The sequence below is a fragment of the Phyllostomus discolor genome, chromosome 6, assembly GCF_004126475.2.
Source record: "Phyllostomus discolor isolate MPI-MPIP mPhyDis1 chromosome 6, mPhyDis1.pri.v3, whole genome shotgun sequence".
NCBI classification, from domain to species: Eukaryota; Metazoa; Chordata; class Mammalia; order Chiroptera; family Phyllostomidae; genus Phyllostomus; species Phyllostomus discolor.
In genome coordinates this window covers 75,044,986-75,062,216 of record NC_040908.2, presented here as the reverse complement: position 1 = coordinate 75,062,216, position 17,231 = coordinate 75,044,986, and the positions used below count along the sequence as shown (strand labels likewise).

Sequence of the window (17,231 nt, the reverse complement as noted above, 5' to 3'; positions counted from 1 at the left end):
TTTTTCCTATGACAAAAATCTAAAATGAACTTGAAAAAAAGCCTCTGAAAGAGTCAGGGTATCAAAAGCTGGTATGTATTTATCATGAAGGAATTACTGAGAGTCAGTTTTGGTAAAGAGAAGGCAATGTTGTGAGCAAGGGGTGAGCTTGCATGGGAAAGGAGGGCAGCCATCCCCAGCAGGTAACCTGGCATCTCAAAGATGTAGCCAGGGATAATGTTTTTAGTGGTAAAACATGTTCTCACTTCTTAGTGGATGTTAAATGCAGATGCTACTGTGTTAAGATCCCTCAAAAGGCTGAGTCTTGAGCATGTAGAAAAGCTGTTTTGGGCTGGCCTGCTGAAATTCTTGAGATCAAAACGTTTACGGACAGAGCCAGCACATTTATTCCAACTCAGTTCCACATTCATGGTCCAAACAGCATTTTGGTAGAAACCAGTATTTTCTATACAATATGGGCACTTAATGGCCTTTCATAGCCAGTACTGAAGGACAACCTTTGACTGCGTCTTATTCTGTGTCTGTGAGTGAAATACAGGAATACTGTTCCCTAGTTTTGAAAAGTTTATTCTTTTGGTCTAGAATGGGTATATCTGTGTGTTTGGACTTGTCATCTCCTAAGAAAGAATGATCGTTGTTTGACTTTTGACGTGAGAGTAGTTGAACACACATGTTCCATCCATCCTAGGTACTCCATCCACCAAAAGTATCTTCATTCTTTAGATCAGCCATGACTGGTTGATATTGGTTGAGATCCCGTTAGCCACACCGAGTACAGTGTCAGTGCAGAAGCCCCCATCCTTCACATCAGCACAAGGAAAGAGGCATTTCTCATGTTTACTGCTTATAAGAAACAGGAATGCACCCAGGCCACATTTGTCTGGGAACCCATGGGTACTTGTGTTCATTGCTAAAATAATCCTATAAAAGTGTAAGAAGGGGGTTTGTGAAAGCTGGAGAACAAAAAATGAACTGGAGTAATAAAAGTAGGAAATGTAAAAGAATTAGGGAAGCTGTATACTTTTTAGTCTCTTCTTTTACTGTTCAAAGTTATTTCATGCTGAAAGGGGGGACTCTTCCTAACTATAGCACTAAGATACCATATATTTTTAGTTCTCTTTTTCCCTAGTCAGAACGTTGTGGTATAACACTGCATATCCTGTGTGGTGGAAGAATACAGAGAGCCATTAAATACTTCTGTTCTGTTTCTCAAGTGGACTAGTGAAGGGTTATTTAGAAATCCCTGTGCTAGAAAAACATGTGTTCTTTAACTCATAGCCAGAAAAAGTCTTGCTAACAATAAATCTCAAAGAATTAAACAGGAAAATCAAACCTCATGTCTACTCTGCCATTTTTTAATTGAATCTTTTTAGAGTGAATAGGTTGCTTGTAATCTTAACAAACATGGGCTTTAGATTTCTAGCTAGAGATGGAACAAACAAATGAGTTGTGAGAATGGTGCATTTTTATCTTTTAGACCTTACTAGGATGCAAAATGTGGTTGTTTTCTTGCTCCACCTTTCATAAGAGACATACTTTTGGACTTCCTTCTAGATACAAGGTCATCAAAAAGCACCATAGGCCCAGTAGGGTTTTTCTCTTTGGGAAATACATTCTTGAACACAAAGCTCCTTTGCCAGAGTATTTTATACTTGGGATAGAGGTGGGATTGATGGACAGTTAGCAGTTTGTCACTGTGTGCTGGCATAACCAGGCAGTATTCAGGGCCAAACTTTAAACCTCATTATTACCCTTTGCTTTTCGCCTGGGATGTGGCTAGTTCAAGTATATCACAGGGTCACCCATGGAAAGAGGTGTAGCATGGGAAAGGAACCACCATGTACACAAATAGCATTAAGTTATAGCAGTAAAAGTACAGATGGTAATCTATAGTGTGTCTTCAAAGGGTAGCTAGAAAGTAGTGATGTTGCTCACAGGGATACCTGACCCATTGGAGTTGGAGGGTGGGTGCTTCTTTCTTTCTGTTTAGTGTTATGGGTGATGTCTTCCTGGAAGTGCACTAAGATTGAATTCGTATATTCTAAATGTGGTTCACAAAACTTTCTGGTCTACACAATGCACTTTGTCATTAAGGGTATATTCTTGGTTATTTACCTAACAGCAGTAAAGAACTAAAGTTCAGATCTGTCTTCCTATTCAGGGACTGGCACATCTTCACATCCATCATGTGATTCACCGGGACATCAAGGGCCAGAATGTACTGCTGACTGAGAATGCAGAGGTGAAACTTGGTATGTGATGGATGTACCACAGGATCTCATACTTGTGCCTGATGCAGACCAGCAGTAGTCCCTGCCCTGTTTGCATTTAGTTTAAAGTTCAATCTACCACCCACATTTTCTACTGCTCTATTTAACAAGTGCGAACTGGGCATACTGCTTAGCCTGGCTCCATCTCCCATCTCTCATGCTTCTCACCTGTGCTCTGTTCTCTATGTAGTAGACAGACTAGTGTCTAAATCACATCACACCATTTTCCTGCTTAAAGATCATTAATGGTTTTCTGTTTTACTTTGACTAGTCCAAATTTCTTACCATGGCTCCTAAAAAGCCATGGCCCCAGCTATTTTCAGACCTCATTTTGTGATGACCCTCACTTCTCTCTTCTTCCTCAATCACTACCTTTTTAACTTCCTTGGAACCTGACTCAAAGCCTTTTCTCTTACTGTTCCCCAGTTTTGAAGCTCCAATTTTTTTCCTCATCTTCATAGGCCTTCCCTGATCCTCTCATTCATGTTGGGTCCCACTTCTTGTTTCCTTCATAATAATGATTACAGTTTATAATTATAAAGCTATTTGCTCACTTATATTTCTGACTCCTTTACCAAAATATAGGTTCTGGGTATGCAGTGACCAGGACTGATTTATTTGCCAGAGTATTCTTACCCAGCACGTAGCATAGTGCCTTGAATGTAGTAGGTGCTTAGGAAATGAATGTGTGGATGGATGAATGGATGGATGGAGCTCATAGTGTTTTCCTGGAGATAGTTTTATAATGATTCTTTTACATTTCCATTTTCCTTTACCTGGATCTAAACTTGTTCTCATCCCACTTTCATAAAATAGTTCTGTCAGATTTTCAAACAGAATTAACATTGTTTTCTTCCACTAAGGCATCACAAAAACCTTTATGCTTGTAAGAATTTAGTCCACCTTTCAAAAATTGTAGGCACCATAGTTGTATTTTAAAAATAAGATCTTCATCATGGCTCTCTTGCAAAGTGCCTGCAGTGATTGGTTATCTGTGAAGGAACAGTCTGCCCAATTGGAAAATCTCCTCAAAGCTAAGAAAGGAGGTATTTGAATGATTCATATTCCTAACAACCCAGCAAGCTGTGTGTGTGCCCTGCATCATCCCCTGGTGCTAGGCCTGTAACAATCCCTCGGTAACCACTGGGTGGTGGATTGCTATTGCTGTCCAGGTAGTAGTAACTGCACTGACTACCTGACCTGTAAGTCTCTGTCCTCAGAGGGAACATTCACCATGAGAGTTGGCCAGGTAGTATTTTAATGATGACCTAAAGACAGAAGTTGAATCAGTTACCCCTGCGAGTGATGTCACACCTCTGTAGGGGAAGCTCAGGGAGGTTACCAGGTCCAGGCCTCCCAGCTTCCAGACTGGTAGAGGATCTTGGCTTTACTCTGGAAAGTTGCTCCTTATCATTGTTGGGACCTTGAGGAATTTACATGTCCATGAAGTATTATTGCTGTTTCATTTTGCTCTGAAGACACCTCTTCCTCACTTTTCTTGCTCTTATATTTTCCTTGTTTGTTAGTTGTGTGTCACTTTTCCTTTCTCTTCCTTCTAGTTGATTTTGGTGTGAGTGCTCAGCTTGACAGGACCGTTGGGAGGAGAAATACATTCATAGGCACCCCCTACTGGATGGCTCCTGAGGTCATCGCCTGTGATGAGAATCCAGATGCCACCTATGATTACAGAGTAAGACGGACCTGCTTGCTTGGCCTTCACTGGATCCCTGCCATTCCTGGGGGATGGGGGCTGTGCTTACAAATTTTACACCCCTTATCCCTTCCTGCTTTCTCAGTGAGGATGACATGGCCACCCTATTGCAGGTGCAACTTTGTCAGCATAGTATTTAGATGCTGTCCTCTGTTTCTGTTCTGCATCATCACCTGTCTTCTCCTTACTTAGTAATACACTGTTTTCAGGACAGTCTGAGTCATTTTGTTCATAGAACTTTTTGTCATGAGCATATTAAATGATTCTGCCCTGTTTGCTGTCCTTTTTATTTTGAAGAATATATTATAATCAGATACGTTTTTAAAAATATTGTCAGATATATAGCAATGGCTTGAAATTGTTAAAGAGCTTTACAACTTTGATTTGGTACAAAAGTATATTTAAATTATTGGAGTGACCTCTAGGGACATATATCAATAATGCACTTTTTTGATCCTGATGTAATGCCCAGGTTTGATCATCAGACTCAGGTTGAATATGTTAGCCCAAACTATATTTTTTAAAGTTCCCTGGCCTTATTTAATGAGTCAGAGTACTTAATGTACCTGTTAATAATATTCAAAATTGAGTTTATAACATTCTCCAGTGTACCTCAGTATTTATTATAAATACCCAATTAATGAAATGCAATATAAGCCCGTGGTACAGGGGAATTTTAATTTTTTATTAGCTGAAATATTTTAAAATAGAAGACATTGTGACTTTTCACTTTTTAGTTTATCATTCTGTATCACTTTTTAGTTTATCATTCTAAAATTTGCATTTTCTAACACACTCAAAATATTTCATACATAAGTAAATTAAAATAATTTTTAAAAGTACAAAATGATGTTATACCGAACTATATTTAGCAACATTATCTCAGAGGAGATGTGTGGTCCGTGTTGCACAACACCAGGGAGCATAGAACATCTGCTTGTCCTGCCACTGATGCTGCTGCTGAGATTGGTCTCTGGGTTGATGTGGTAAGCCACTCCTTTGTGCCCTTATAGTACAGAAAACTCCGTAAAAACAAGAGAGAAATCTGTTGGCCTCTCCTTATTCTTGTAATCAAACATATGCATTTGAACTCTAAATAACTATAGGTTATTTAGAAAACCCTTAAACTGAACTACATTAAGTGATTCTTGTGTTAGGGTAGCATATAAACAAAAGAATGCTAATGATAATAATCATCCATTATCTACTTTTTAAAAAAACTTGTTTGGATTTTAAGAAATTGGTTGATAATCATTTATTCATTCATCATCCAGTATGTACTGATCGCTTACCACATGTGAGTCAATTTCAGGGACGCAAAGGTAAATAAAACAGACAAAAATTCTTGTTCTCATGGAATTTATATTTGAGTCATAATACAGATAAAATTCAGAATTTAAAAATAAGACAAGATTCTGTGCACAGAAAGGCACTTTACTTATTGCTTACCCCTTACTAAATTTGAAGTGAGTATAGAGAGACGTAGCAGCATAACTTACAGTAGTGAGCTGTGGTAGATTTTATTAATTCAGCTGTGGACCTGTTATAAAGAGTGCTTTCTAGCCTTTTAAACTTTTAACATCTTCAGTAAGTTTGAGATGTTAGACATAACACATAAGCATGAATGTGTATCAGGGCCAGGAGTCTAAATATTGAATGTTTGTAAAGAAATGAAGAAACACACTGAGCAGCAGAGCATATGGAGGGCAGCTAGAGAGAGCTTTCACATGGACCATCTCTAGTTCTTTCATAGATAGGAGTGATTTAACAAGTTAGTGTTATCTGTATTTTAGTATTCATTTGGAAGGTATTCTTACAAATGTGTTTGCGCTTTTAATTTCCTGGCAAACCTCTTTTCAGTTTATACATCAAAGTATGTGTTTTCATCATTTGTGTGAATAACCAGTATTGTTAAGCTAGTGGACTCATAACTAATATGCTACCGTAACATACTGTTCTGTTTTTGCAGAGTGACCTTTGGTCTTGTGGCATTACAGCCATTGAGATGGCAGAAGGTGCTCCCCGTAAGTAATGTTCTTTATAGCCAATTGTTATGTGTAACTTAAGTGTGGCTTTAAGGCTTCTAAAAAAATGGCTTCATTCGTGGATGAAAGAAAGCCATTCCTGGTGGGACATGTAGATGAAGGAGTCACAAATACAATGAAGCTTTGGATGTAAAAGGAATTCCTGGTATATATTACCCTTTTGGAGATTTCCTTGAGGTCGATAAGCTGCATTATCCTTTATTTAGGTTGTATTCAGATGTGTGACCTGAAGTTATGATGACATCACATAATAAACAGTAATTTTTCTTTTTACAGTTTGAACTTAATATTCAATGAAACCAGTCTTAACACATCAAATTTAAGATTACTTTTGTTTTGACTTTACAAATAGAGGCAAAACTTTTAATCAGTAAAATGATCTTTTTTTTGTACTCCTATGCAGTTTTGCTTCTGCTTTGGATTGAATCAAGAACAACTTCATAAAATTGATTTTTGATCAAGGATGTGGTAGAATTGCAGAGAGTAAGAGAAACATAGCATTTTCTGCTGGTTCCCCTAATAAAAATGTATACATCAAGAATGTGTAACTTTCTAGTACATAGTTGTTGCTGAATAAATTTTTGTTGAATGAATGAAAAAAATTACCAACAGTTAAGAATTAATTTACAATACAAAAATGGATACCTGCTGTGAATACCACATGTTCTTTCATGCTTTCTTCTGAGGAACTGAGACAAAGAAGTAGTATTGCCTGATCCTTTGTTTTATTTTGTTTTGTTTTGTTTTTCACAATGGGAATAGTGTTATGTGTGTGTGTGTGTGTGTGTGTGTGTGTGTATACACACACTCCCATTTCTCAACTGCTTTGTAAGATTTCATGAAAGTAAATAAACATGTGAAAATGCACATTGTGTATTGTGTACTTGTGTACCTAACATGCCTTTATTGGTCAAGTGATAGGAGTATAAACGGTAATTGCACGGAATTCAACAATTCCATTTTACTCTAACAGTTTTGCTGTTTCATAGTAATAATAGCTATAATAGTGAATAGTCGGCCTGGCGTGTCTGGAAGGTTTAACTGTGCTTACTGTATTCCAATAAGCACAGTTAATGAAAAATCATTTTCATTGTAATCTTCCAGATGGTTTAGAAACTTAAGCAGTTGATTCTTCTAACACTTAGAGTCAATATTCATCTTTTTATTCATCAAAACTTTCCAGTATCTGTTTTAAATTGTACATTCTTGTCATTGTACTGATCCTCCTTATATTTTGCTGTTTGAATGAGGAATTCAGGGTTTGCCTAAGGCTCATAACTAGATGTGTGGTTTGCTTAACATAAAGCATATCAATAACATGATAGGACAGAGACTTTGATATGTGAGTGAGCCCTAGATATCAAGAATGAGTAAATAAGTGCCATACTGACACTACCGTCTCCTCTCCCCAGCTCTCTGTGACATGCATCCAATGAGAGCACTGTTTCTCATTCCCAGAAATCCTCCTCCCCGGCTGAAGTCAAAAAAATGGTAAGCGGCAAATGTTTTTTTGGTATTGTTGTTCTTTCTTTTTTTGTGTGTGGGGGATGGGCGGGTGGTGGTAATTTTTAGTTTTACTCTGAGACAAAATTCTGGCCATTCTGATTTACAAAGAACATAAAGGCAGTGTCCCCAAAACACCAATTAGAAAGTATATTGGTTTTTTGTTTTGTTTTCCTTGCTAGAGCCTCTTCGTATTACAAAATAGTGATAAGTGGCCATAATGAAACACCATAATATGGTTAAGGAAGAATGTTCCATTTTAATATATCAACACATTTTAAATATAATAATTTTTCTAAACTTTTTTACATTAAAAAGCAAGGCTATGACTTACAGTCCCTCAGGTGAAATAGGACTTAATGGTGTTACTCACTATTATTATTGCAAAACATTGAAGTTAGATGTTTCTTTTTCATTCCAGAAGAACACAGTACAGGAATGGTCCTCTCTCTTTGGGCTTCCACCTTTCTTTTCCCTGAAGTTCTCATTTACCTGCCAAACAAAAATTTATATTTGTGGAGGGAGACAACAATGACCTTCACTGATGAAAGCTTTAAGACTTACAGCAGTGTAAAAAACAAAACAAAACGCTGATTTGATTTAGTTTTAAAATTATTAAGTGGGACGATAGTGCTTTGTTTTTGTCTGAGAATTATGCCTGATTGTTCCCTCTTGAACTACAACCTCTTTTTTATCAGTTCTTGTTTGCACTCAAGCTCCCCATGCTGGTGGGCCCTCTCTCCTTTCTGTTTTCCCTGTTTTCCTGGGCTAATTAATCTACCAATATCTTAACAAACACCTTACAAAACCCACTGGTAGAGGGTTTTATTTTGTGTTTTTTCTTTCTGAAACTATTACAATTAGTGTTGTCTCCTTTTTGGTTTTCAACTCTGATTCTGAAATAAGCAGAAGAATTTTTTTTTTTTTACTATTTTTTTTATCCTCACCAAAGGATATGTTTATTGACTTTTTATTTTTTTTATTTTTTTAATATATTTTATTGATTATGCTATTACAGTTGTCCCATTTCCCCTTTCACTCCCCTCCACCCTGTACCCCCTCTCCCACCCACGTTCCCCGCCTTTAGTTCATGTCCATGTGTCATACTTATGAGTTCTTTAGCTTCTACATTTCCTGTACTATTCTTGCCCTCCCCCTATCTATTTTCAACCTCCATTCTATGCTACTTATTCTCTATACCTTTTCCCCCTCTCCCCTCCTCCCCACCCCCTACTGCTAGCCCTCCATGTGCCTTCCATTTCTGTGGTTCTGTTCCTGTTCTAGTTGTTTACTTAGTTTCTTTTGGTTTTGCTTTAGGTGTGGTTGTTAATAATTGTGAGTTTGCTGTCCTTTTACTATACATGTCTTTTCTTTATCTTCTTTTCTTAGATAAGTCCCTTTAGCATTTCATAAAGTAAGGGCTTGGTGATGATGAACTCCTTTAATTTGACCTTATCTGAAAAGCACTTTATCTGCCCTTCCATTCTAAATGAGAGCTTTGCTGGATAGAGCAATCTGGGATGGAGGTCCTTGTCTTTCATGACTTGGAATATTTCTTTCCAGCCCCTTCATGCCTGTAAGGTCTCTTTGGAGAAATCAGCTGACAGTCTGATGGGAACTCCTTTGTAAGTTACTGTCCCCTTATCTCTTGCTGCTTCTAGGATTTTCTCCTTCGTTTTTGCCTTGGCTATTGTAATTATGATGTGCCTTGGTGTGTTTCTTCTTGGGTCCAACTTCTTTGGGGCTCTCTGAGCTTCTTGGATTTCTTGGAAGACTGTTCCCTCTGCCAGTTTGGGGAAGTTCTCCTTTATTCTTTGTTCAAATAACTCTTCCACTTGTTGGTCCTCCCCTTCTGGTACCCCTATAATTCGGATGTTGGAACGTTTAAAGGTGTCCTGTATGCTATTAACCTTTTCTTTGATTTTTTGAATTCTTATTTCATCATGCTTTCCTGCTTGGTTGATTCTATCCCCCTTCTGGTCCACTGTATTGTTTTGAAACTCAGATTCCTTCCTTTCACTATTGGCTCTCCTCCGTATATCTTCCTGCATCTCTTTTATGGTAACCTGCATCCTTTCATCTAAATTGCGCCCAAAGTCCACCAATTCCATGAGCTTTCTGATCACCAGTGTTTTGAACTGTGCATCTGATAGATTGGCTATTTCTTGGTCACTCAAAAGGATGAGTCCTGGATGAGTCCATGAGATCTGTTCTGCTGGAAACATGTCTTATGTCTTTCCCTGTCCCTCCTATTATTTTATTTATTTTTTTTCTCCGGTCTGGTTGCTCTTGTTACGGTGGGGGGCGGAGCCTTAGGTGTTCACCGGGGCTGGGCACCCCAGTCGCTAGATTGTGACGTTATATGTGGGGGCAGGGGCGGGAGCGGGGACAGGAGGGATCAATGGCGACAGTTCCATTCTCCTGGACTCAGACACTTCCCTGGGCTTCTGGGCTGCAAGCTCTGCCCTGGTCCACAATCACTGCTCCACTGATTCCCCCAGCCGCTGCTTGTTTGTTCCCTACCTGTTTGTACTCAGGGATCACCGCTGCGCTCTTGCTCCCCAAATGGCTGTCGCGCCGATTTTGCGCCAAATTTCCGACCTCCGCTCGCCACCGACCCGCGCCAGCCCTGCGCCCTGCGCCCGCTTGGCTTGTTGTCCCCTACCAGTCTGGATGTACGGGTCTACTTCAACTTCTTGGCTGTCCGACTTCCATTTAGATAAATCCTCTGACAGTTCTGATATTATGACTGCAAATCATTGTTGTAAATTATTGTTGTTCTATTCTTGGTTGTGCAAGGAGGTACGGTGAGTCCACCTATTCCTCCATCTTGCCAGAAGTCCTGAAATAAGCAGAAGATCTTGAGTTTGAGCTTTTCATTCTGGAGGTGGTCTTTTAGCTGTTACTGTCCTTTTCTTCTTGGTTGCTGATCTTCTGATGTTTTGTAGCTTTCTTTTCCCATCTGTGGATATACTCCCCCCCACACATATTTTCATTCTTGTTTCTTTCCTACTGCTCTGTACCCCTCCCTGTCCTTTCTCCGAACACGTTCTACCATCCTTTCCCTACCTGTTTGTAGATACTGTTTTTCTCATTCTTTTTATACTCTCTTTGACCACATTCAACTCAAAACTGAGGTTGCCAGTTTTTAGAGAGGTTTTTTTTTTTTTTTAAGGCTGTACAATAGTGAAGATTTTAGCCTCAATGGCCTCCTGTATTAAAACCTGATAACTGGAAATCCATGGATGGCCAACCCTAGGGAGACCAAATGCATATAGTGGACATCACCAAGGAGGAAGCTGTGGGGCTGGGGTAACACTTTATCTGGCTCTCGCAAAACTAATAGTACTCACTTTTCATTTTTTTCTCTTTAATTAAAGAAAGTTGATGCTCTGTCTTCAGGGTGCCTCACAGCTTCTAGGTCTTGTCAGGTGGGCCCACTCTGATGATTCTGCTCATTACTTGCAGTTTGGGTATTATCCACTATGTGCATAATACAGTGATGTTAAGAGACAAATGTAGATGGCAACACATTCTTCCTATGGCCTTATGCAAACTTTCTCCAACTAAACTAGATTAGATGTGTTTTCATCCATTGTTCTCATTTTACCCAAGTTTTCTAAAGGGGCAAGATGATTGGAAGCATAAAGTCCTACTTCCTTTATGATTGCTGTCTTTCTGTCTACCATGTGTAAGCTTCTGCTGTCTTTGGAGAAGTGACTTCCAAGATGATCAATGTACTCTCTTCCTGCAGAATGTGATAGTTGATTTTAAAGAATATATTATAAACCATTTCCAAATGCTAATCTGTAGACATGGTACATGAGGATTCCTTTGGAATCTTTTAGTTTAGGACTCCAGCCTCAAAATTGCTGCTTTGTTAAATCTGAGGAGTGACCAAGGTATTTGTGTTTTGTTTTGTTTTTAAATGTCATGAGGTAACATAGTTTTTTTTTTTTTTTTAAGATTTTATTTATTTTTAGAGAGGGAAGGGAGGGAGATAGAGAGAGAGAGAAACATCAATGTACGGTTGCTGGGGGTCATGGCCTGCAACCCAGGCATGTACCCTGACTGGGAATCGAACCTGCGACACTTTGGTTCGTAGCCCGCGCTCAATCCACTGAGCTGTGCCAGCCAGGGCTGGTATTTGTGTTTTTAATGAACTCCCAAAAGGATCCTTGTGGGCAGTAGGGTTTGGGAGTCTCTGTTAGAGTATTACACTACATCTCTCATGTTCCTCACTAACCACAGAATAAAGTAACAACCTCCTTCAGTGACTTTGGGGGCTCTTCTTAGAACTAACCCCAACCTATTTTTCTGTTCTTGTCTACTTTCCATGTTAGCATGGAATAATACAATGTATTATTCCTAACAGTTTTCTCCCTTTGTTCATGTCATTCCTTTAACTGGATTGATAGCTTTTCTCTCCCATTTTTGGAATACCAAAGATTCTTATTTTCCTTAATGTTTAACCCACTGTAGCAGTAGTCCTTTTTGTCTTCTTCTGTAAGTTTGATGATACATCTGCTATTGTGTGTACATAAATATCCTCCACTTTATTTCCTGTGTGTATTTCTTAAAGAACCAGCATAAACAAATGTAAATTGTTGACCCATAAATATTTGTTGAATTGAAAAAAATAGTAAGTTTGAATGGAAATACAGGGCAACAGAAGTGATTCTTAAAAGCGGTGAAGTCATTGGAAAGAATTGAACTAATCTTTGAAATCATATTTTTAAAGACTGAATAACTCATTCATTCAACAAAAATTTATTACATACCTATTGTGGTGTGCCATACTCAGTGTTGGACATAGCTGATAAATTGAAAAATAGGAACCAGTTTCTGACCTGTGCTGTTTCAAACCAGCCGGGGAGACAGAAACATTAAGTTCACAGTGTGTTAAATGCAGATAGTCCCAGAAGAAAGGCTTCTCATCTGGGGCATGTGGGATGGAGTGTTGCCAGGAAAGGCTTACCAGGAGAGATGAGGCCTGAGCCAGGTCACAGAAGATGTGATGGGTGAGCTTGTCTGGGCCAAGACTAGGGATGGGATCCTTATGAGCCAGGCACCTCTGGGCAAAAGTCCAGTGGCTGGTCTGATAAACCATAAACTTTGGTGATAGCAACATTACTGCCTTCAAAACTATTATTTCCACCTCTGTACATTAAACGTAAAGAACTAATAAAACAATTTGGGGACTCTGATTGAAATGTCTTATTAACAGGTTGAAGACCCCCAGCACTTGGTAACTTACTTGGCTCCTTCTCTTATTTTCTGTGTTGTCCTTGTCTTTCAGGTTCCATACATCTCTCCTCCGTCTGCCTTCATTTTAGCAAAAAGTTAACCTTTACCCTCTTGCCTCCTCTACCCCTACAATTAAATGATTAATAAACAACATTAATTAATTTAAATCAGACTTCTTCATGACTCTGTGGCCTGTTGTCATTGATATAGTATAACTCTTAAACTGTGTATAAGTCATACCCCTGGTCCCCCATGTCCTGAGCTCCTTCCTGTTTATATCCTCTGCATCATCTGTGTGCATTTGCAGTACATTCACAGTGATCCTGAGGCTCTTCTTTGATTCAGTCTTATAAGTTACTGATATTTTGAAGCTTTGCTTTTGGGATAGAAATTTGATGATCTTTTTTACTTTCCTCTTATAGGTCAAAGAAATTTTTTAGTTTTATAGAAGGGTGCCTGGTGAAGAATTACATGCAGCGGCCCTCCACAGAACAGCTTTTGAAACACCCTTTTATAAGGGATCAGCCAAACGAAAGGCAAGTTAGAATCCAGCTTAAGGACCATATAGATCGGACCAGAAAGAAGAGAGGAGAGAAAGGTATTAAACCTGTTTATAATTTCATCTTAAAATGCATATGTATATATGTATAAATTTTTAATTTTTTGCCAACTAGAATAGGTTGCTCCTATTCCAACCATGAGTTTGTGTTCATTCACCCAGTGCTGGAGGAATTTGTCTTTGCTTTGCAGATCAGCAGTGGGCCTGGTGTCCGCCTGGCTCCAGGCAGTATCCACAGTACTGTGCTGTGTTTTGCCAAGCAGACACCATTTAGGCCCCTGCGTCTGGTCAACAGAAATGGTTGTTTTTGTTGTTCCCTCTCAGGAGTACATCTCTGTTGCTGCACTTTTTAGTTCATTGTGGACGTTGTGACCTGCATTCATCACTCACGGTTTATTGAGCATTGGCTTGTGAACATTGTCAACACTGTGTTCACCTGTTACTTTCATGCTGCAGAACTCCTGGGTTCCTTACTGCTTTCCTTTTCTGCTGGTGCTGTGCTTGGGCCTGGGCCACATGGATGACCTAACTTCTTTTCTTCTTTTACTGCACAACATGAACATGCCCCTATGCTTGCTAATTGAGGTTTCTTTCTATTCCCAATATCATTGTTTGATATATTTCCATGTTCCGTGTCCACCTACCTGGCGTGCCCTCTGTTTCTGTCAGTCCAACAAGGTACTGATCAAGCTTTATCACCTGCTTCACAAAAGTTCCTTCCCTGAGGTCTCTAGTTCACCTTTGACCTTTCTGTTTTGCAAATTCTTAGAGTAACATTACAGAATAACATTAGGATAACAGGCATCTTGTTCATTTGTTCTGACACTCAAATTTCAAAGCCAAAGAAGAAACCAAAAAGTGCCAAATTCAACACAATAAAAGAGTTGAATTGTCAACTCTTCAGAGGCCTTTACTGACCTGTTTACATGTCCATTTCAGTCTTACACAACTTGGGTATTCAGAGTTAAGTCATCATTTGATGTTCACAATGACTCTTTTGCTTACCGATATACTCAGTCATAAAAGTTACTAACCTCTTGTAATTAAGCTATGCAGTTGAAACAAAGTAAACTGAAGTTTGCAACAAAATAACCTTTTTATGGAAAGAGCTATTTGCATATTAGATCATTTTCCCATTATTTTCTCTTTATCCTCACTTGAAGACGTGTTTTTTTTTATTTTAGAGAAAGGGGAATGGGGCAGGGGAAAAGAGAGAGAAAACCACTGATAAGTTGCCTTTCATATGCGCGCCAGCCTAACCACAACTAAGGCATGTGTCCTGACTGGGAATCGAACCCATGACTTTTTGGTTCACAAGCTGACGGTCTAAGTGACTGAGTGACACTGGCCAGGGCTCCCATTAATTTCTTAATAATAGCCAACAGTCATAAAACATTTGCTGTTCCAGGCACTAATGAGTACTTAAGTATCTTGTGTATCCAAGTACTTAAGTACTTGGAGTATCTTGTATATTTCTCATCTACATTTTGCACATAGGACAGTGGGTACCTTACCTTCACTTCTTATCTTCAAGTCACAGTGGCTTATTTTTTCTCTTTGCATTAATTCATCTTCCAAATATTCTTCACTTCTTGTCAATAATTAGTGGTTCCTTATACAAAATTTTAAACATAGCAGGGAACCTATTGAAAAGACTCCAAAGATTATTTAGGGGAATTTCCCTTGGAAGCTAGCCTGTTTTTATGTTCTTAAAATTAGATATTTTTGACTGTCTAGCATCGGAGAGATAGACTGATGAACTTGTGTGTGTGTGTGTGTGTGTGTGTGTAATGCATCTAGTAGTTATATGTAATATAAACTGAACCATAGTTTAATTTCTCAGATCATGCTTCTTACCAAGAACTGCTTTTAAACTTAGGTCCCTGGAATAAGTTAGAAATGTACTTCTTGTTTGTGAAGAGATTTTGTTTTATAAATTTCTTCAAGCTTTCTAGTTTTGATTGCTCCATGGAGTAAAATGGCTCTCTGAAAGCCAGGTACTGATATTAAGCTGAGGGTCCAATAAAACAGAGTATTGCTTTTGGGAAAATGTCATAAAACCTGTTGAAGTGAAAATAAGTTACTCATGTTGAAACTTTTGCTTAGCCTGGTCTAAGGAGAACCACTTTTGTCTCCTTTTGTGGTATTGTTTCATCAGTTTATCCCTGATTTCACCTTTATAATTTATGGAACTATCTGATTTTGGTTTTTTTTTTCTGCTACAGGTATCTTCTTCATATTTTACTTTTTATCAGCCCAGCAGACTTTCTCTCTGCTGTACTTTAGGTGGATCCTCAAATACTATCGTAAAAATAAATCTTTTAGTTACCTTAGTTTGGGCAGTTAAATCTCTTTCTTACGAGTTTTGGCATCAAAGTGGATTTAGAATTTCTGAACTTGCCAGCACTTTTGGGCCATTTTTCTTCTGTGTGGAGGGCTCTGGAGCCCTTGTGACTGCCCTGCTCCCTCTCAGCAGTACATCCCCTGAGGGGTTGTTATGAATGCAGCAGAATCTGTTCTTTACTGGCAAGTGAGTAAGGATAAGCCAGGGTCTTGCTACCACTTACTGTGGGAAAGTTGTGTCTTGCTGCTTTTTCCCCCCAAGTTCTCCATACACATTGTTATTTTCACAAAGAATATATTGTTTATTTTCTGCCTTAACCCTCTTAGAGATGCTTGCCTGTACGTGTATGTGTCATGATTTGTGAACTGTCTCGTTGATCTTTTTTTAATAGATGAAACTGAATATGAGTACAGTGGCAGTGAAGAAGAGGAGGAGGAAGTGCCTGAACAGGAAGGAGAGCCAAGGTAATGATAAAGCCACTGTTCACCTTCCTACACTATGAATGCCAGTATTTCAAAAGATTCATTTCTGTGTTGTATGACGAATCTTAAAGTACTTTGAAAGCACCTTAATATCTTCCATTCTTCTCTATTTGTTGAAAGCCTCCTGTAAACATTTTCTCACTCTGGATCCCCTTACCCAGTGGTTCTTTACCAAGATTGCATTGCTTTCCTTCCCCCAGTCACTTGGAAATGTGTGGGCTGTGTTTGGTCCAGGGGAGGGGAGTTGCTGCTGGTATTCAGTAGTCTGGGATATGGATGGTAAAGGTCTCATAGTGCATGAAACTACCCTCCATACACTGTTGTCCACTCATGGGCCAGTAGGGCTACACCACTGAAAACACTACAGTTTTTCCCAAAACATTTTTATTTGTTTGTTTTGTTCTTCCCACAAGTGTGGTGACAAGTATTGCATTCCCTTTATTAGGGTGTATTCTCTTCTGAGCTATTTTATAGGCCATGTTTTTGTTATGTCTGGCTTCCCAATGTACAAAGAAGCAGAAGGGTGAAGGTAGTATGAACCTTACTGTAACTAATCAGGAAATAGAGGATTTTAAAATTTAATATTGGTCTTGCCTGGTTATTGCTGTTACCACATGTAACTAACTGAACACAGGATGGAGGAATGTAAGATCTGAGGGAACCCAATGCAGAGATGGCAGCTTGAAGCCATCCCTAACAAGAGATAAGAGAATTTATTGAAAAAAAATCCATAATATCTTTTTCTTTATACAGAGAAGATTTGAATTCATTTGAAAGTAAAACTTTTAGAATAATTTGAACTGATTTGATGAACAATGTAATTATTTTTGGATAGGAGCATGATCTAATGAAAGAGGTCATGTAAGGAGATTTATTTGCCATGTTACTCTGGGTGTTTTGGAAGTGGAGGGGGACCATCTAGGAATGATGCTGTTTAATCAGTGGTTAATTTGTGGGGCTCACTTGGGCTTAGCTGCTGACCCTGAAAATAGGGAAAGTGGAAGAGAATATGTGATATGACTTGGTGTACCAAGATGAAGAAAATGAAGGATAAGGTAAGTACAGAAGGT

The 17,231-nt window shown here is 38.8% G+C and overlaps 1 protein-coding gene across 1 annotated transcript in view; it reads left to right on the top strand.

The window, feature by feature from the left end:
* MAP4K4 (mitogen-activated protein kinase kinase kinase kinase 4) overlaps positions 1 to 17,231 on the top strand; it is a 200,225-nt gene that overhangs the window by 120,573 nt on the left and 62,421 nt on the right. Inside the window, 6 exon segments of the mRNA XM_036028361.1 lie at positions 2,162 to 2,252; positions 3,830 to 3,960; positions 5,951 to 6,005; positions 7,439 to 7,517; positions 13,199 to 13,374; positions 16,071 to 16,143. Coding sequence (XP_035884254.1) covers positions 2,162 to 2,252; positions 3,830 to 3,960; positions 5,951 to 6,005; positions 7,439 to 7,517; positions 13,199 to 13,374; positions 16,071 to 16,143 — 605 coding nt within the window.